The 21353-nt window shown below is 40.2% G+C and overlaps 1 protein-coding gene across 5 annotated transcripts in view; it reads left to right on the plus strand.

The window, feature by feature from the left end:
• Positions 1–21353, plus strand: part of RTCA (RNA 3'-terminal phosphate cyclase) — a 37014-nt gene extending 15661 nt beyond the window's left edge. For 4 of the 5 annotated variants that reach the window (XM_027571932.2, XM_027571939.2, XM_027571916.2 and 1 more), the window contains 3 exons: positions 2346–2440; positions 4272–4376; positions 7870–8242. In XM_027571932.2, the coding sequence (XP_027427733.1) occupies positions 2346–2440; positions 4272–4376; positions 7870–7971 (302 nt within the window). In that variant the 3' untranslated portion in view covers positions 7972–8242. Of the gene's footprint in view, positions 1–2345; positions 2441–4271; positions 4377–7869; positions 8243–21172 lie in introns of those variants that run through there. The other variant, XM_027571924.2, reaches the window with a different exon arrangement.

Here is a 21353-nt window from a genome sequence, read left to right on the forward strand (position 1 = left end):
TAATTACTTGTTAGGTACCGGGAAGAATCACTGTGGATAGTGAGCCACATTGATTCTTCCCTGTACCTAGAGGTCTTGAGAAAGCAAAGATAATGCACAATATAAAGCAGAGACTAGGAGCCCATGTAACTAATAAGTGCTGGGGAGATATTGGGTAGAATATGAGTTCATTGGGTACCAAGATGTGCCAGGTAGTATATACTAGGGTCACTGACATGAGAGCCACTGTCCTGTTTCCTGGCTTAGTCTGGCAGAAGAGACAGAACAGTGCAATGATTTTGATATTCCCAGGGTACCGTAGATTGTCCATTAGAAAAGCACTAAAATTTCAGAGGAAATTAGGATTTTGCTCTTTTTTTAAGAACATAGTACTAATAAGCAGATTTCTCATATATACTTCATTTTGTTGAGTTGCCACAGACCTCTAGTAATAGCTGGTAGTGAGGTAGATCCATTCATACCATTATTCACTATCAAGGCTGGGTAAGAGGGTGTGTGAATGGCTGCGGGAAACACTTTGCCACTTGGCAGAGAAACCTTAGCACATCTACTGCTCTCTAATACTGCCAAGTCAGGAACTCTTTCCTTCTCCCTCTTCCTCCGTGCAAATTTTAGCCATTCTTAAAGCACTCACTTGAGTCCTTTATGCTCCATGAAACCTTCTCTAATTGTTCTAGAACCTATAATCTTTTCCTTCTCTGAACTTTCAGTGGGGATATAGTTTATACCTTAGAGCTTAGTCCCTGCTTATCCTCTGGTTCTCTAATATATGAGTATTTTTTTATGTCGTCTTACCAAAGGAACCAGTTCCTATTACTTTGTGTGGGACACACATACTAGGTACTCAGTATTAACCGTTATTATTAGTAGCTTATTATGAACGAGTCATGGTAACATATGCTTTATAAATATTATCTCTAATTTCTGTAATAACTTTGCAGCGTAGGTTTTATCAAATCCATTTCCATCTCCACTTGGAAGAAGAAACAGAAGAGGCTGAGTGGTTGAGATTGATACCACATATTCCAGACCACTTCATTCAGTCATGTACTTGGCTGATGGATGTTGTAAAGATAGTTAATTTATTATATTATAATAACTGCTGTAAGGAAAAACAGTTAAAATTTTGAAAATTCCACTTTTCTGGGAAATCTTACCAAGGCATATTCATAATCAAATGAATTTCCAAATATAAAATAGAAATAAAAACTAACCACATTGTCATGTCTTAAAAGACATTTTTATTTGTAGCCAGGGGCTTCTTTTAGTTTAAAATAAACACTTTAAAAGAATCATTTGAGGGATGCCTGGGTGGCTCAGTTGGTTAAGCAGCCGACTCTTGATTTCAGCGTGGGTCATGATCTCAGGGTCCTGGGATCCAGCCCTGAGTCAGACTCTGTGCTCAGCAGGGAGTCTGAGGATTCTCTCTCCCTCTTCCTCTATCCCTCTGCCCCTCCCCCTGCACTCTCTCTCTCTCAAAATAAATAAATAAATCTTAAAAAAAATCATTTGATATTCCACTACTTTTGACAGACTTATTTTATTTTCAGCGTTGTATAAGGATTTGGGGTAAGTGTGGAGAAGCAGAGAGTAGGGCATGGGGATAAATATTGTCTTATTTTCAAAATAAGATAATGCCTGTTTAAATCTTAAAGGAATAAAATTTTACAATATTTGACATGAGAATTTTTATCTGCTCTTCCTTAGATGAAGGAATGAATGAAAATTAATTTACTTAGATGAAAATTAATTCTCTGACCTTTAAAAAAATCCTTTAATTCTAAAAGAATTGCCTGCAGACTAATTATAACATGTATAAATTACAAATTTAAAATTTTGAAGTTGAGATATAGCGATATAGGATCATAACTTAGTTATAAATTGGTTTCATAATTTTAAAATTGTTTTTAAGATTTATTTATTTATTTTGAGAGCATACAAGGGGGAGGAGCAGAGGGAGAAAGAAAGAGAATCGCCAGCAGACTCCATGTTGAGTGCAGAGCCCCATGTGGGGCTCCATCCCAGGACCCTGAGATCATGACCTGAGCTGAAACCAAGAGTCATACACCTTAGCAACTGAGCCACCCAGGCGACCCTCATAATTAGTACTTTTAAAGCACGGCCAAAGCAGCCTGGTTTTTCTGCCACTAGGTTCATTTAAAGATATAAATTATTTGCCTGTGCTAAGCTCTCAGAAGATTAAATATACTTAAAGGTCTTATCCTAAAAATTGCATTGGGTGAATTCAGAGGCCTAAAAAATGTTAGGTCGGTGCTAACTGGGGTATATTAATTCAACTTTTTGCCTCTTTGTAATTTAATTTTTTTCCATTGTGTCTTTCGTAGGTGTAAATGCAGACAAGGTTGGAATTGAGGCTGCTGAAATGCTATTAGCAAATCTTAGACATGGTGGTGCTGTGGATGAGTATCTGCAAGACCAGGTAATGATGCTTTTAGGATAAAAACCTTTGCACTTATTAGACTTGAATATTTGGTAATTAGATTGAATATAAAATTCATTTTAAGTTAAGTAATCTCTATACCCCATGTGGGGCTTGAACTCACGACCCTGAGATCAAGTGTTGTACACTTCTCCAACTGAGCCAGCTAGGTGCCCCAGAATGAACATAAATTTTATTTTATTTTATTTTTTTTAAAGATTTTATTTATTTATTTGAGAGAGAGAGAATGAGAGATAGAGAGCACGAGAGGGAAGAGGGTCAGAGGGAGAAGCAGACTCCCTGCTGAGCAGGGAGCCCGACATGGGACTCGATCCTGGACTCCAGGATCATGACCTGAGCCGAAGGCAGTCGCTTAACCAACTGAGCCACCCAGGCGCCCATGAACATAAATTTTAATCATTGACTTTCAGAGACTGGCATGTCCTAGTTCAACCAGTTTTTAAATATTCTGGAATTATATACCTCAAATTTCAGTTTTCATCTTCACCTGGCTACAGCATTTGGCACAATTGATCACGCTTTCCTTCTTGAAATAATTTCCTCACTTGCTTTCTTTTTTTAATTTTTAAATTTTTTAGAGTTTGGGGGTGGGTGCAGAGGGAGAGGGAAAGAGAGACTCTTAAGCAGGCCCCGTGCCCAGGACAGAGCCCTGCATGGGGTTGGATCTCACAATCCTGAGATCATGACCTGAACCAAAATCAGGAGTTATATACTTAACCGACTGAGCCACCCAGGCGGCCCCTCTCACTTGCTTTCTGAAACATTATCATCTTTCTTTTTCCCTGGCCCTGTATTCTAGTCTCTTTCCTAGTTTGTTATTACTATTGTTTTCATCTTCTCAACTTCTAAATTTTGGAGAATCCCTAGGCTCAGACTCCTGCGTCTTGTCTTTACCTGTATTCACTCCCTCAGGTGTTTCAAAACCAGTTTCACAGCTTATGTACCATCTGTGTACGAACAACTCCCACATTTATATCACTAGCTCCGGCCTTGCTCCTTAACTCCGAATTCACATCCCGTGTATCTGTCAGCATTTCCACTTGGATGTGTCGTAGACCTCTCAAACTTAACACATCTACTTTCATGGAGAGATGCTGGTGAATGTTTCCAAGGAAGATTTTTTTATGGTCCACTGTCTTGATAGATTTTCTTTTTTTTCTACCACACTTTTCTCTCCTCAATCTCAAACCAGCAATCTCTATTTAGAAATATACTCTTCAGGATTTCTTAACCAGTTTCTTTCTTTTTTTTTTTTAAGATTTTTTTTTTTTAAGATTTTATTATTTTAAGTAATCTCTACACCCAGCATGAGGTTTGAATTCACAACCCCAAATCAAGAGTTGAACGCTCCTCTGACTGGGCCAGCCAGGCGCCCCCCCCCCAAAACTAGTTTCTTAAGACAATTTCCCTTATTTCTAGTCTCTTCCTTCTTACCCTGTATTAGTGTATTTATTTACCTGTTAAAATGTTGTAATGTTAGAGATTGGAAGAAGTTTGTCATATATTCCAGCTTGTAGAGATAGTTGGTCTGATTAAGTATATTAACTTTTAACTCTATATTTTCTTCTTAAACAGTAATTTTAGAAAATCTATGTTGACAACTGCTGCTAAGCATTTCTGTACCATACCACAGACTGTGGGTGACACAGGTTTTCTCTCATCTTTTTAGGACTTCTGGAAACCTAAAGAAGTAGAAATTCTTTTAGCTGTTTTGATTTCTAATAGTATTTTCATGTGGTAAGCAGTAGAATTTTAACTCCAAATATTAGTAAATGTGTGAAATTTTTCTTCTTTGTTCTTTTTTTAATAGCTGATAATTTTCATGGCATTAGCCTGTGGAGTTTCCAGAATAAAAACAGGACCAGTTACACTCCATACACAAACAGCTATACATTTTGCTGAACAACTAGCAAAGGTGAGTATTCCATTAGAAAGAATAACTGATTTTTATTGTAACCAGTTTTGGGTCAGATTGTAATAAACAGAAAACTTAATGGTAATCATAATTGCTATCACTCACCTAGTACTTCCTGTGTGGCAGACATTGAGCTAACTCAGCAATTTACCTGCATCATCTTATTCTGCATAACCATTTTATTATTTATTCATTTAAAGATTTTATTTATTTATTTGAGAGAGAGCATAGGCAAGGGGAGAGGCAGAGGCAGAGGAAGAAGCAGGCTCCCCGCTGAGCAGGGCGCCTGATGAAGGGCTCGATCCCAGGACCCTGAGATCATGACCTGAGCCAAAGGCAGATGCTTAACTGACTAAGCCACCAAGGCACCGCATTTTTATTTGTTTTCAAGGATTCATTTATTTATTAGAGCACAAGAGCTAGGGGGAGGGGCACAGCGAGAGGGAAAGAATCTCAAGCAGACTCCCCTCCCAAGTGTGGAGCCTCACATGGGGCTCGATCCCACGAACCCAAGATCACGACCTGAGCCGAATTCAAGAGTCAGACGCTCAACTGACTGAGCGACCCAGGTGTCCCTCTGCATAACCATTTTAGATGGCTGTTTATTATTATTCTTCATTTTGCATATGAGTAAAGTGAGGTAGAGGGATTCAGTTAATTGCTCAAGACCATATAGTTTCTTAGTGGCAGAACTGTACTTTGAGCAAACCCAGGAAAGCATACATCAGAGCCCACATGTGGTACTGCCTTACAGAATAAAGATGTTTCGATGAGAACTATGAAATCAAATCATAAGGGATTTATAGTTGGCCATAAACTTGAATATTTATATAACATTTTAAATGTTTCATTTTCTTGTGATTCTGTGGTAGAATGGGATAGTTGCTGAAATTTTAATACCAACCCTCTTTTCTAAGACTAGATTTACAGTTTTTAGTGAAATAGGATTTAGTATTGTATAAGCTCATATTTGTACCTTTTCTACAGCATTCTTAATTTAAAAAAGTGACTAACATGTATATTTCATCTGGAACTAATATAATTTCCTTATAGAAAATTTGGGAAAAAAAGCTGCCATAATTCCCTTTTGCCCGTAAAACCACTGTTGACATTTAGGTATTTTCCTCTTTGTATTTTTTTACACTTAACGCATACAACTCCATTTCTTGCCTTTTTCAGTAATGTTGCATAGTTCCATTTTGCTGTAGTCTTTGTAATTTCATAAAGTGATATAAAATTTATAACTCAGAATTTTATGAAGGTGCTGACCTTAAGTATTTTTAAAAATTATAAAAGTAACTCATACTATTTAAAAAAAATAACTACTGTAGAAGTGTACTAAGCACAAAGTCACTGTTGCTCTACTCCCAACAGTTATTTGTCTGATTTTTATTAACATACATCTTTTTTCTTATTATAGAAAGCATAGGTAAGGGGCACCTGGGTGGCACAGTCACTTAAGTGTCCGACTCTTCGTTTTGGCTCAGGTCATGATCTCATGGTTGTGAGATTGAGCCCCACATCAGGCTCTGCACTCAGCAGAGTCTGCTTGAGATTCTCTTTCCCTCTCCCTGTGTCCCTCCTGCTTGTGCTCTTTCTCTCTCTTTCTAAAATAAATAAATAGTCTTTTTAAAAAAAAGGGGCAAAAAAGCATAGATAAATTTTGGTTCAATTGTAGGAAAAGGCTAATAGGAATTAAAGGCAAATTATATTTGATGTCGAGAAATAGTTAACTGTATTTTTTATTTTTCCATTAATGCTGTATTTGTAATTGTTGTCTTTCTTTGTAGACTATGATCTCCTTGAGAGTTAAGGACCAAGTTGTATTCATTTAGTCTTCCCTTTTATAGTACTTTGCATATAATAGACACTGACATGTTATCTGAAGTGAGTACACAGTGAAAAGTGCTGTGACTTGGCATTTATAGCTCTGGTTTCTTGTTCAGCTTTGTTGTATTTTAACTGAGGGACTTTGGGTGAGCTGCTTTATCTTGCTGTGCCTCAGTGCAGATAACTGATCTGTAAAATCAGACTGGTGCATAGTCCCTTAAGACTCCTTCCAGCTTTAAATTTTTTAGTTTTCAATATGTTTATATATAGGTTAGAAATGATTTCCTTGACTGCTCCCATGTTTCATGTTTGTATAATGCTTACAATGTTAAAAATATATATACCCATATGCAATAATATAAATAATTTGGCTATATAGCTCAGAATTCAGCGTTTATTCATTCAACAATAATTTTCAGTATCTACTATGTATCAGTACACTGCCACATAATACTGAAACTGGAATAATTTGTGACTATTACTATTTAACAGGGCCATAGAACGATGGTTTTCAAATTGTGTTTCATAGAATCCTAAGGTTTTAGGCACACTTGAAATCCCTTTGCTACAAATTTAGTCCACTCAGTTGTTTTGATTTTAATTGTTTTGTTAGAAACACAGTAGCTTTTTTTTTTTTTTAAGATTTTATTTATTTGACAGAGCACAGCGAGAGAGGGAACACAAGCAGGGGAAATGGGAGAGGGAGAAGCAGGCTTCCCGCCGAGCAGGGAGCCCGACTTGGGGCTCAATCCCAGGACCCTGGGATCATGGCCCAAGCTGAAGGCAGACGCTTAACGACTGAGCCACCCAGGCACCCCAACACAGTAGCTTTAAAAAAAAATGTTTCCAGGGGCTCCTGGATGGCTCAGTTGGTTAAGCGGCTGCCTTTGGCTCAGGTCATGATCCCCGGGTCCTGGGATCGAGCCCCACGTCTGGCTCCCTGCTCATTGGAGAGCCTGCTTCTCCCTCTCTCTCTGCCTGCCACTCTGCCTACCTGTGCTTTCTCTCTGTGTGTCAAATGAATAAATAAAATCTTAAAAAAAAAAAGTTTCCAGAATACAGTAATAGAGATCCTATATTTCAAAGCCAAACTTGAATTAATTAACAAGTGAAAAATACAATGTTAAGCCCAATAAAGATGAAGGGCCTCCCCCTACCTTCCTTCTCTGAACCAGATTTTTTTTGAATAGTGTATTTAGGGAATTAAATTGGTAAGAAAAATTTGAGGGAAATTAAAAACTTGATACTTGACAAAATAAGAGAAGTATAAACGCTTCAGTGTCATGTTTTAGAAAAAATTTAGGAAGTAGGTAGTGAAGGTATGTTACAGCTAACAGTTGAGATTTTAAAAATGGTAATTGCCTAGCCTGCAAATTTCCTGGGGATTTTGATTCAGTGGATATAGAGTGGGGCCCAGGCTATACATTCTGACAGAACTGTATAAGTATTATTTCTGAACAAGAGTCATGGTTCTGGAGCAAAATATTTTATATCCAGGCTACTGAATTTCTCATGAGTCATTTGATCTTTGTGCCTCTAGCTGCTTCAATAAAATAAGTTTGATACTAACTACCTGCCTTTTTAAGTTGGATTTATGGGCTCTCCCTCTGTCCCTCCATCCCTCCTCATATTACTTCTGTACTAAATACTTTTCTGGTTTCAGGCTAAATTCTCTGTGAAGAAATCAGAAGATGAAGAAGATGCATCTAAAGACACTTACATTATTGAGTGCCAAGGAATTGGAATGACAAATCCGTATCTATAGGGTATTTGCCTTTTAAATAATACCTCAATGATGTATTGCACTAATTCATAAATACTAGAAAACAATGAATAAGAAGTAACTTATTAAAGGACCTGACATAAATATGGAGATGAAGTACAGAGTGTTGTAGATTTGCTGAGAATGCTTCATCAAATTAATCTCACTTTGTCTCCTGAGATAAGGACAATGAAATATATTAAGAGCTGATGGATATGTATGATAGCTGATTTAAATATTAAAGTATTGAAATAGAGTACTCTTTCCACCTGAAGTGTGTTTTTCTTTCTTATATAATAGATTAAGTCAGGGATGTAGATTTGGTCTGTAATTTGGGTCTTGTTCTAATCACTTTACCAAAACCTCATGTAAAGTATGATGAGACAACTTTTTGCCCAAGTACTTGTGTCAACAATAACATTTAATAAGCATTTTCTTATTCGAATTATGTGTACCTTCTTCACAATGGGCACTTGTTTGAATCTGTGGAATGTTTTGAAAGCCAAACAATGAGGATTGCAAAATTTGAACCCTAGTAAATTTGTCCAAATTCAGCCTCGATATGGTTTTGTTTGGCTTTCAAAACATTCAACAGACTCAGAATCTAATTAAAAAATAATTGAGCACCTTTAGAACAGAGTGTGCTTTTCATCACACTTTATCTTATACCTAGTCTGCTTCCACATTTAGATTACTTCCTGGTCCCTGCAGGCAGTTGAGGTTGTGACTCAGATGAAACTGGTTTTATGCTAACTATGCTGTCCTGTAATACACTGAGGAAGTCTTTTAAACTTGGTTCTGTTTTGGACTTTATCCAGGGATGATTAAAACAGTCCAAGATACAGGGGCGCCTGGGTGGCTCAGTCGTTAAGCATCTGCCTTCGGCTCAGGTCATGGTCCCAGGGTCCTGGGATCGAGCCCCACATCGGGCTCCTTGCTCAATGGGGAGCCTCCTTCTCCCTCTCCCACTCCCCCTGCTTGTGTTCCCTCTCTCGCTGTCTCTCTCCCTCTCTCTGTCAAATAAATAAAATCTTTAAAAAAAAACAAAACATAGTCCAAGATATAGATCCAGGGGGTGGTATTATAATACATTCAGAAAGTGCTGAATTAGTCTGTATAGAACAGTGTAATGAAAAAAAATTACTCCCATGTATATAATCATGATTATGATACCACTGATTTTTGTGGCTTTGGACAGTTGGGTTAAATTTGCTCTAAAGATGTGATGATAATATTGCTTGCTATTTATGTTCTGATGAAGTAGATAAATTTTATAAACTCATCTGTATAACAAAGTTTTTGGAGGGATTGTGATAAATTTGATGGGTGTTTAGGGTAACATGATCCTTGCTGCTTCTGGCAGGGTGTGCGGCAGTGTTAAATAGGTAGGCTGGAACACAGAAATTGAGAATTTTGGAGGCTCCTGTTAAGGTTAAGCGACTGCGTTCGGCTCAGGTCATGATCCTGGGGTCCTGGGGTCCTGGGATGCTGCTCAGTGGGGAGTCTGCTTCTCCCTCTCCCTCTGCCCCTCCGCTCTGCTCTTGCTTTCTCTTGTGTGTGCACTTGCTCTCTGTCTCTCCAATAAATAAATAAAATCTTAAAAAAAATGAAATTGGGAATTTTGTAATGAGAGATTTAAGGTCAGCTGTGTACATGATGACTTTATGATTAATCTTGGCTTTGGTGTGTCACTATTGTTGAGCCTCATCTCAGGTAAAATGAAGTTGGGACAACTGCAAAGGAATTTTTGCGAAGTCCTAGAAGTGCTTTGAATTTCTATTTATTTTTCCCAAATAAAATTGTATTTCTCTGTTTTTTCCCCCTTATTGTTGGTTTTATTTTTTTTCTTTCATAATCTTAATAATGCTATGACTGTGCATTTTCTTTACTAAGTCTGTTAGAGTTTTGTTGCCAGTTACACTGCCTTTCTAATTTGATTTCTGTTGTCTTAATGGCTTCCTACTTTATTTATTTGTTTGTTTATTTAAAGTTTATGTTTTTTTTTAAAGATTTTATTTATTTATTTGAGAGAGAGAATGAGATAGAGAGAGAGCATGAGAGGGGAGAGGGCCAGAGGGAGAAGCAGACTCCCCGCCGAGCAGGGAGCCCGACGTGGGACTCGATCCCGGGACTCCAGGATCATGACCTGAGCCGAAGGCAGTCGCTTAACCAACTGAGCCACCCAGGCGCCCCTAAAGTTTATGTTTTTAGTTCTCTCTACACCCAACATGGGGCTCGAACTCACGACCCTGAGATCAAGAGTCAATATGCTCTTCCCAATGAACCAGCCAGGTGACCCCTTCCTGCTCTTTTTAGATTTTCTTTGCTTATATGCTATCATTCGCTATCCATTAAGCTCCTACAATGTGCTAGTCATTGTGATAGGCAGGGCTGGCAGTAATGTTGAGGAAGACAGACTCTTGTCCTTGAGTTGGAAGTTGTATTTCTGTTTTTACTTCTATGTCTAAAAGTCTCTTTCAGATATTTCTTTCTTCCGTTTTTTAAGACCTCTTCATACAAGTAATTCTGTTGATTTGATGCTATATGCACAATAGTCATTAAGAATATTCTTTAAACCAGTAGCCTTCAAATGGGTGTATTTATAACCACTTGAGTTCACAGAGCCTTCCCATGAAATTCAAGTTTGCAGATGACAGTTTTTAGAGAATTTGTTTCTAAATTTCTCTGCTAAAATATGTACTTCCTCCTAAAATTGAGTTGTCTGCTGTCAAGGTAGGACTTTGTAAGGTCTCCTTTTTAGCTTCTTTCTCACAACTGCCATTTTTCCTCTTTACAAAAGAAAAGTGTATTTTTTATCCATCCTATTTTTACAACAGTGCATTCCCCAGAGTATAAGAAAATCTCCAAGGCACCAAATAAAGGGACAATTTGAAATATTAGTCTCCAGAAACCCTACTCAAACTAAGATATAAACTTGCATCTTATAAAATATATTTGCATGATTTTAAGTAAGGTGAAAGCATCAGTGTTTACTTTCTACAAATCAACCTTACATCTTTAAATAAAACATTTTTCTGATTATTAGGAGAAATATTTTCATTAGCTTTGCCAGAGGTTACTAGAAAGTTTAAATCTTGTTTTTTTTTTTAAACTTTGGGAGGTTATTGCTTAGTAGGAGTTATCAATTACTTCTTTGCTTTCTATTCATTTCTACCATATGGAGTGTGTTTTAGCATCTATATATTTTTAACATTCTGTAAATATGCACATAATTATTAATATATATATTTTAAGCCCCACACTTGTTTGATAACCTGTTTTGCAATTGATTTCCAGTGAGCTCTGCCTCATCTCGGTACCATAGATACATGATCTCATTAAAAAGAGCATCACGGGCGCCTGGGTGGCTCAGTCATTAGGCGTCTGCCTTCAGTTCAGGTCGGGTCCTGGGATCAAGCCCCGCATGGGGCTCCCTGCTCTGCGGGAAGCCTGTTTCTCCCTCCCCCACTCCCCTGCTTGTGTTCTCTCTCTTGCTCTGTCTCTCTCTGTCAAATAAATAAATAAAATCTTAAAATAAAAAAAAACATCAGTCTGGGGTACCTGGCTGGCTCAGTCAGTACAGCATGTGACTCTTGATCTCGAGGTTGTGAGTTCAAGCCTCAAGTTGGACATAGAGCTTTCTTTAAAAAAAAAAAACCAAAAACCAAAAAACAACAAAACCAGCATTGGGGAGCCTGAGTGGTTCAGTCAGTTGAGCGTCTGACTCTTGATTTAGGCTCAGGTCATGATCTCAGGGTGGTGAGATTGAGCCCTGAGTCGGGGCTCTGTGCTGAGTGTCAGGCCTGCTCGGGATTCTCTCTTCCTCTCCCTCTGCCCCTCCCTCCTCTCTCTCTCTCTTTTTCTCTCAAATATTTTTTATTTGTTTTTACTTTATTGATATATTTGAGAGAGTGAGAGAGAGGAGCACACGAGCGGGGGGGAGGGGGAGAGGGAGAGGGAGAAGCAGGCTCTCCACTGAGCAGGGAGCCTGACATGGGACTCGATCCCAGGACCCCAGGATCATGACCTGAGCTGAAGGCAAATGCTTAACCGACTGAGCCACCCAGGAGGCCCTAAATAAATCTTAAAATGAAACAAAACAAAAAAACCCCAGCATCAATGTCATTAAGAGATCTACATCCATAAAATTTTACTTTTATATTTAATACTTGAAAACACATTTGTAATGCTCAACTCTGTAGTAATACTAATTGTAATTAATCAAGCCGGGAGAAATTTAAAATGCTTTTAAGAGTCTTGTGTTTACTGAATGTTTTAAAGCAATGCAAATTAATATGCGTATTTTTATTGCAGAGAAATAGGACAAGGTGAACTTTTAAGCATAAAAATATAAAATTATGAGGGAATTGGAATGTATTTCTTCTAATGGGGATAGTGGATATCAAATAGCTATAGCATTTAGAGTCCGGCGGACAAATTTGAGAATGATGGAATAGTTTTATTTGAAAATGGCCATATTTATAAAACAAAATGAGATTCTTTGCTGTAACTGTTGAAACTTATGATGAAAAATTTTGATGCCCAGGTAACTGGTAAAAGAGTATTTCTGTATCTGTGAGGGTATTTCCAGAAGACATTAGCATCTGAATTAGTGAATCAGTAAAGCAGAGGGTCCTTCCCAATGTGGTGGGCCTTGTCTAACCCACTAAAGACCTGAATAGAACAACAAGGCAAAGGAAGGTTGAATTCCCTCTCTGTCTAACTGTTGGACCCAGGACATCAATCTTCTGCCCTTAGTGCTCTTAGTTCTTAGGTCTTCTCACCCAGACTGGAATCTATACCATTGGCTCTTTAGCTCTCAGGCCTTTGAACTACACCTTGGCTTTCCTGGGTCCCCAGCCTGCAGATGGCAGATTGTGGGACTTCTCAGCCTCTGTAGATATCTCTCTCTCCCTCCCCCGCCCCCTTGTATGTGTGTGTATAAAATATACCGGTTCTCTTTCTCTGGAGAACCCTGACTAATGCAACTGATGTCGCCAGAGCCTATGAGTTTGAAGGAGGTGTTCTCTTGGGGCTGATGATCAGTTCTCTTAAGAAGGGGTACAGTTTAGCTGGTGATGAGAAGGCAGGAGCATTGCAGGTGGTACTCAGACTCTCAAGGGAGAGGGATGCCCCCAGACAGGTGCCTGCGGCTTGGCCCTGCAGGTGAGGGAGCACAGTGAGGCTAATATTTCTACTGCCAAGGAGGCGCTGCAGAGTATGGGGCAGGGCCAGCTGAGAGAGGCTGGGGGCCGTGGTTTGCTGCTGCTGTTGCTGGAGCGATCCTGATAGAAACTAGAAGGAAGAGTTTTTTTCTCTCGTTTGTCTTCCACGCTCCACCCAGGTTTCTCTTTTGCAGAACCTAATCAGAAGCCAGCAGGCATAGGAGTCTGGAAATTATAATTTACATGTGAAAACAGAGTTGGACAGAGTTTTGAAAGGTGTAGTAGGAGCTGAGAGACTGTAAATAGCAAGATCTATGGTTTTGGTCATTCATTACCCATTTACGTGTTTCTGTCTTACAACAACATTGACGTCTTTTTGCTTTTGCCTAGCAAGATACAACCCATCCCTTTTACAGAGTTTTTTCCATCTTCTTCCTCAAAAGAGAGGCCCAAAGTCCCAGCAGTCACCGTAGCCATTTCTGAGTGATGTTATTTTCTATTTTATTGAATCCCATCTGAATATTCTCTAACATATAGAGTAAATTGTAAAGTTAATCACCAAGAAGAGTCCTTATTCAAACTAAAGAGGGATGATGAGGGGGAGGGGAAAGGTAAGTAAATGTATGTCAATACATACATGACAAATAAGGAAGAACATTTTCACAACTGCTGCAGTCCTGTGTGCTCATGTCTGCTATACACTCCGTTCCCTTTACCCTCAATGGGCACTGCAGCCAGTTGGGGCTCTTTTCCTGGTGGAGGTCATCCAAACCCTCCTTTCCAAAGGGTCTAAACCTTTGTGACCTGTCTCATGTGTTGCTGTAGTTTTGCCTTAACTTTTACTACTACTGGATTTGAGAATACTCAGAGTGCCTCAGAGAAGCTCTTGGGCTCCTGACATAGCCCTTGTCTGTGTCCAGGGTTAGAACGGCCACTCAGTTTACCCTTAGTAATTGGGAGCAGTTGCCCCAGCAAAAGCAATGATCCCTCCTTTGTTATTTCCGTGGCATGAAGTCTCATCTTCCAATTCTTTGGCGCCATTGTCATGACCTCTGGCGGAAGCATTTCTCCTTGGGGGGATTAAAACCTCTAACCCAACAACAATCTGAGTTTCCGGGATGGGAAACAAACTTTAGGAGATTGTGATGAACTGTAGTAGAGTGGAGGAGCCACTCACTGCTACCCTGTGGTCCACGTATCCTGGCTGTGGAAGGAAGAGTACCCTGTACCAGGCTCTGGTCCGAAGAATAGCCTACATCCTATAGGATAGGGCTTGAACCTTTCAGAGTATTGTTTCCTAACTGGCACTGTAACTGGATCTTCAGCTCTCCTCCTTCTAAGGGATGTCCTACCTGGCAAGACCAGCACACTCGATGGGAATGACCTTATCAGTATATTCTTTTTAGCTGAGAAGTGAGTTCCCTGATGAGAAGCAATATTGTGTAAAACATCTGTAAGTCTGCAGATAGTCATTATATTTATCTGTTGCTGCATCACAGGTTGTTTCAAAACTTAGCAGTTTAAAACAATGAACATTATTTCATAATTTTTGTTTGTCAAGAATATAGGACCAGCTTAGCTGGGTGGTTCTGGCTCATGGTATCTTATGAGTTTGCAGTCATGCCAAGCCACTGGGTGGAGCTACAAGTCATCCCAAGACTTGAATGGAGTTAAGTATCCACTTTCAACCTCACTCATGATTGTTGGCAGCCTTCAAACAGGGCTTCAGTTCCTTGCTGTGCCACTTGGGCCTTCCCACAGGACTTCTCACAACGAGGCAGCTTGTGTTCTCCGTGTGAGTGGAGAGAGAGAGGAAGCGAGGGAGAGAAAGCAAGGGAAAGCCCCCAAAATGGAAGCCAGTGTCTTTAGAACCTAATCCCAGAAGTGCTATCCCATCATTTCTGCCATATTCTATTAATGAGAAGCAAGCCACTAGTCCAGCTGATACTGAAGGGGCCAGGATGACTCAAGGGCATGGAAAGTGGGAGGTGGGGATCATTGGAGGCCATTTTAGAGGCTGCCTACAAAAGTCATGCTAGCAGAAACACCGGCCGTTAGGGTTTTGGAATAGATAAATATTTTTTCAGAAACCGCTCTTGGTTTGCTACTGGACCTTGGTAGAGAATGAACTTCTGATCTGGGACATTTGGAAACCATGTAACCTAAGCTTCCCATGAAGAACTGGATGTTTTCTGACCCACCAAGATACAAGGTTGTTTGAAGGCATCAGCAATCCAACATCAAGTGGAGACGGCATTAGTGAGATCAGATGCAGATTGAGGTTAGCTCCTAAGGTAGAAGCTCGTTGCACAAGAGGTGGTTCCATCTCCCGCACACCTACTCCTGCTACGTCACTGCCTCTTTACCAGCCTATGACCTTGCGGGGAGGGAGGTGGCAGTTTCCTGAGGAAGAAAAAGCTCAGGCCTCATTTACAGATAGTTTTGCACGATGTGTTGGCATCACCTTGAAGCAGCATTTCAGTCCCATTCTGGAATGGTCCAGTGAGACAGTATTGATGTGAGATCCTCCCAGGGCACAGAACTTGGAGCAATACATTTGGTTGTCCACTCTGACAGTGATTGGCAGTTTGGCTGAAGTGTTGGGAACTCAGAAAACAAAGATTAGGCAGATGGTAATGAAGAAGATAGGGGAAGAGGCATGTGGATGAGACTTTCAGAATGAGCATAAAGTGTGAAAAAAAAATGGTGCCCCACGTGAATACGAGACAAGAGAGCATCCACAGAGAGAAGACTTTCAATAACCAGGCGGACAAAATGAACTGGCCTGTGTATGACAGTAAGCCTTTTTTGGCAGTTATCTTAGTGCTTGCTCAGCAGCCACAGTGGTGGGGATGAGGTTATGCGTGGGCTCAGCAACATGAACTTTCCTCGCCAAGGCTGGGCTGGCTGTTCTCACTGCTGAGTCACTAACCTGCCGATAACAGAAACTGACACTGAGCCCTCTGTACAGCACCTTTCCCCAAGAAAGACCAAAAAAACCACCTCATGGCAGGTTGATCACAATGGAGGCAGCAATTTGTCCTCACTGGAAGGAACTTATTCAGGGTATGGATTTGCCTTCCCTGACCACAATGCTTCTGCATGTGTAACTATGATTATACTGATGGAAGTGTGACGCAATATCGCTCTGACCAAGAAGCTCATTTCTAAGTCATCCTTACATTAGGAAAAGGCAGCTTTCTTTAAAGAAGGAAAGAAAGAAAAGGAAGAAAAGAAAGAGAAAAACTAGAAGGTAATGTCTCAAAACGTTAAACACTGTCTAATGGGTTATAGGGTAGTGTGTATACATACTGCTGTTTCAGTTTTTTCCCACTTTCCATGTTATGTATCTGGAATAATACATTGAAATAAATTATAAAGGCCAGTGAAGATAATTTTTAAACTGCATTCCTGAAAGATTGCAGTTTCCTGACTAAGAAAGGATTGGTTGGAGGCTGCTCTATTTTAATCCTGATTTCAGTTCTCCTATTTTCAAACCACCCAGGCCCAGACTGCTGCAGTCTCAGCCGATGATATTTCTCTATAATCTTAGTGATTCTCAAACTTCTGTGAACATCAGCATCTTCAGGGAGACATAAAATGCAAACTCCCAGTCCATCCCTCTGCCCTGGAGATTCTGACTGGGTAATTCTGGGAGGGACCCAGGAAACTGTATATAGCTGACTCTTAACAACTCGGGTTTGAACTGCACAGGTACACTTACACTCAGATATTGTTCCTTTTTTATTTGACAGAGAGAGAGGCAGCGAGAGAGGGAACACAAGCAGGGGGAGTGGGAGAGGGAGAAGCAGGCTTCTTGCAGAGCAGTGAGCCTGATGCAGGTCTTGATCCCAGGACCCTGGGACCATGACCTGAGCCGAAGGCAGACACTTAACGACTGAGCCACCCAGGCACCCCAATACTCAGATATTTTTCAATAAATACAGGACTGTAAATGTATTTTGTTTCCTTCTTTCTTTTTTTAAATTAACATATAATGTATTATTTGTTTCAGGGGTACACGTCTGTGATTCATCAGTCTTACACAATTCACAGCGCTCACCATAGCACATACCCTCCCCAATGTCTATCACCCAGCCACCCCATCCCTCCCACCCCCCCACCACTCCAGCAACCCTCAGTTTGTTTCCTGAGATTAAGAATCTCTTATGGTTTGTCTCCCTCTCCTTATTACTTTCTTAATACCATTTTTTCCCCTCTAGCTTACTTTATTAGTAAGAATATAGTATATAATACATATAACATACAAAGTATTTGTTAATTGACTTTCTGTTATCAGTAAGGCTTCTGGTCAACAGTAGGCTATTAGTAGTCAGGTTTTTGGGGAGTCAAAGTTATACATGGATCTTCAACTGCATAGGAGGAAGCCAGTGTCCCTAACCCCATCCCCACCCCTGTTGTTCAAAAGTTAACTGTATTTTTTTAAAGGTTTGATTTTTTAAAATTTATGAGAGAGAGAGAACAAGCAGGGGGAGCGGCAAAGGGAGAGGGAGAAGCAGGCTCCTCGCCAAGCAGGGAGCCCAATGTGGGGGCTTGATCCCAGGACCCTGGGATGATGACCTGAGCCAAAAACAGATGCTTAACCAATTGAGCCATCCAGGAGCCCCAAAATGTTTTTGTTTAAGGATTTTATTTATTTATTCGAGAGAGAGGGTGAGCGGGAGGGAGAGGGAGAGAGAATCTGAAGCTGACTCAGCACAGAGCCAAACGCGGGGCTGATCCCACGATTGCAAGATCATGACCTGAGCCGAAACCAAGAGTCGGATGCTCAACCAACTGAGCCATCCAGGCACCCTAAAAGTTAACTGTATTTTTAAAAGGGCCCCAAATGAGTGATCCTTATTTAGGTGGTCCACATTAATATGGTGTAAAGAACACTGCTTTGGATTTACAGGAGGCTCCAAGGCTGAGGAAAAATCTAGGAAGAATTCAAGTAAGACTGAGGGGAAATACGGGTGCAAGTTGTTATTCTGTTGTCAACAGGATCAGATTCCAGAAACACAACCCAAAACCCTTTTTGCCTTTGGTTAGCATTGATTCAAAATGTAGCACATCACTGCACTCACGTTACCAATCTAGGTATACAGAACAGGTCTCTATCTGCATGAGAAAGGCTACACAACAAAATGGGTGCTGGTATCAGATTGCTCTTCCATGATGGTATCACAGCTCCCTCTAAAACCAGTGGAGACAAACAGATCTGAGTTTGAACACTAGCTTCATCATTATTCGTTGCTGGTTTTAGGTGAAATGACTAAGCCCTCAGAGCCTTGGCTTTTTCATGGGAAAAATATCTTTGAGCTTTTACAGAAGTATTACTTAAGTTGAAATATTTATTCTAGACTTAAGTTCTTTTATAGAATAAAGAAGACTAGAATCTCTGATATTCTCTTCAACTCTAAAATTCTTTGTATGTTTTATTAGGATCCTGTTTCTGTTATAAACTAAGTGAAAACATTCAGATGATACTTGCAGAAAACATAAAATCACAACGTTGAGATAAAAGTCATGAGAATAATTCTGTTTCTTTGGGCAAAAAAAAATTAAAATAACCAGTATATTCCTCAATTGAATAATGACGGATAAGGCAATGATTACTTCAGGTGAAATGAGACTTCATGGTGAAGATGTAAGGTTTCCCAAACTGAAGGCAGTCTTTGGGGCCTGCCCCCCAAGGGCTGCTTATCAGATGAATCCTGTGAATGTCCTCAGTGGACTTCCTGTCAGGGAAAAAGAGTGTCCAGTGATGAGAAACTGGAGTTCTGTCCGAAGTTAGTGGCTCCGAAGTGGGGTATATGAAGAGTGGATGACACTAAATTCCTAAGGAGCCTTTGAGTTAAAATAGGGCATGGTGTCTCATCTCACTCTTGCTGTGTCTCAGATTTCCCTTCTTCGCTGTCACCACCAGAGAATACAAAGGGGAAAGGTTTTCCTATCGAAGACCAGGAGCCTGGAATCCTGCCTTTTTCCACTTTCCCTTACTTTTCTGGCACCCGCCTTGTCCACTCCAACACACATTGTTTAGGTTTATGTAGACAACTGACGTATATTGCATAGTGGGGATTCTGAGGCACAAACACTCCATAGTTGAGGTTTTTTCTCGAGTGCACTTCACATCATTCAGTTGGCTTTGTATAGTTATTAAATCTCCCAGTTATGCATGCTCGCTAAACAGACGTGCAGATTTAAAGTATTAAGCAGAGTCTTTGGCATTCCACTTGGCTAAGGGACCCCACCCTTGGGAGTATAGTTATTCTGATGGCCCTTTTGCCCTTTCCATACCACGGGCCTTTCTGTTTTGTGGAGGACTTCTCACTCTGAGAGGTAGCAGATAGATGGCATCATTGAGTTAAGGAGAAACCGAGAGTAAGTAAACCAGGTTCAAGAAAAGGCCAGGAATGAAGCGCAATAGAAAATGGCAGGCTTCTCTCCAATCACATAGTGGGAAAAAGTTTGTGAGAGTCAGGGGTCATGGAGCAGTTACAGGTTAAGCCAGGAGAGCACTCAGGAAACCACACAGACAAGAAGACCTGGACACAGAGCTGAAGTCTACTGCAGAAAGGGAGCACCATATAGTGTTTTCTTTTTGTTATCTCATGGAATTCTTATTGAATGAGGGACCCAGTTGACATACTTTCCCAGGCAGGCTGATCCAATGCAAGGCTGAAAAACTTACCTTGCCTCCTCTGAAAGAATTGATTGCATCCTGTTTGTGGTCCAGATCTGTACCATTATTAATTCTAATAATGTGTCTGTAGATTCTTTTGTGTCTTCTATTTGGGCAGTCATATTGTCTGTGAGTAGTGAAAATGTCTTCTTCCTAATCCTTTTTACCATTATGTTTTAAGCAATTATCTGTTAAAAAGGAGGATTAGCATGAAGGAATCTGGCTATAATATGAATAATAAAGAATTCAAGACTTCTGTTATAAGGCTCCATCAATGTAGACAACTTTTTTTAATTAACTTTTATTTTTTAAAAAGATTTTATTTATTTATTTGTCAGAGAGAGAGAGAGCACAAGCAGGGGGAGCGGCAGGCAGAGGGAGAAGCGGGCTCCCCGCTGAGCAAGGAGCCCAATGTGGGACTCGATCCCAGGACCCTGGGATCATGACCTGAGTCAAAGGCAGACGCTTAATGACTGAGCCACCCAGGTGTCCCAACAACTGTTTTCTTTGCTCACTTCTACCAAGATGGAGATCCTGAATGGTCATGAACTTGTAGCCTAAGAGGTTCTTTAATAATTAAGATTCTCAAAGACTATAAGTTCTGATTCTGTGAAGTCTCTTTGATGTTATTAAGGCAAGCTAACAGCAGGAATGACAAATTTCCCATAAAAGAGAAGCAGAGTCTGTCTTTCCTTCCTTCCTTCCTTCCTTCCTTCCTTCCTTCCTTCCTTCCTTCCTTCCTTCCTTCCTTCCTTCCTTCCTTCCTTCCTTCCTTCCTTCCTTCCTTCCTTTCTTTCTTTCTTTCTTTCTTTCTTTCTTTCTTTCTTTCTTTCTTTCTTTCTTTCTTTCTTTCTTTCTTTCCTTTCTTTCTTTTCCTTCCTTCCTTCCTTCCTTCCTTCCCTCCTTCCTTCCTTCCTTCCTTCCTTCCTTCCTTTCTTTCTTCTTTCTTTCTTTCTTTTTTCTTTCTCTCTCTTTTCTTTTTCTCTTTCTTTCTTTCTTTCTTTCTTTCTTTCTTTCTTTCTTTCTTTCTTTTTTTCTTTCTTTCTCTCTCTCTCTCTCTCTCTCTCTCTCTTTCTTTTTCTTTCATTTATTTTTAGAGAGAGTGTGTGCATGCAGGGGGTGGAGGCAGGGGCAGAGGGAGAGGGAGATAGAGAATCTCAAGCAGACTCTGCACTGAGCTCAGAGTCCGACCTGGGTTCAATCTCACGACCCTGACATCATGACCTAAGCTGAAATCAAGAGTTGGACATTTAACCGACTGAACCACCCAGGTGCCCCAAAAGCCTTTATAAATAGGGACCAAACTCTTAAAGATATGGTTTATTGATCTTTCCATTTTCTTTATCCCCAGGTGACTGCTGAATCAGAGCATAAGCCTCTAGCCCTACCTAGACTAAGTGGATATTTTGACATATTAAATGTATCTTCTTGGGGCGCCTGGGTGGCTCAGTCGTTAGGCATCTGCCTTCCGCTCAGCTCATGATCCCAGGGTCCTGGGATTGAACCTCGCATTGGGCTCCCTGCTCCGCAGA

The sequence above is a fragment of the Zalophus californianus genome, chromosome 4, assembly GCF_009762305.2.
Source record: "Zalophus californianus isolate mZalCal1 chromosome 4, mZalCal1.pri.v2, whole genome shotgun sequence".
NCBI lineage: Eukaryota > Metazoa > Chordata > Mammalia > Carnivora > Otariidae > Zalophus > Zalophus californianus.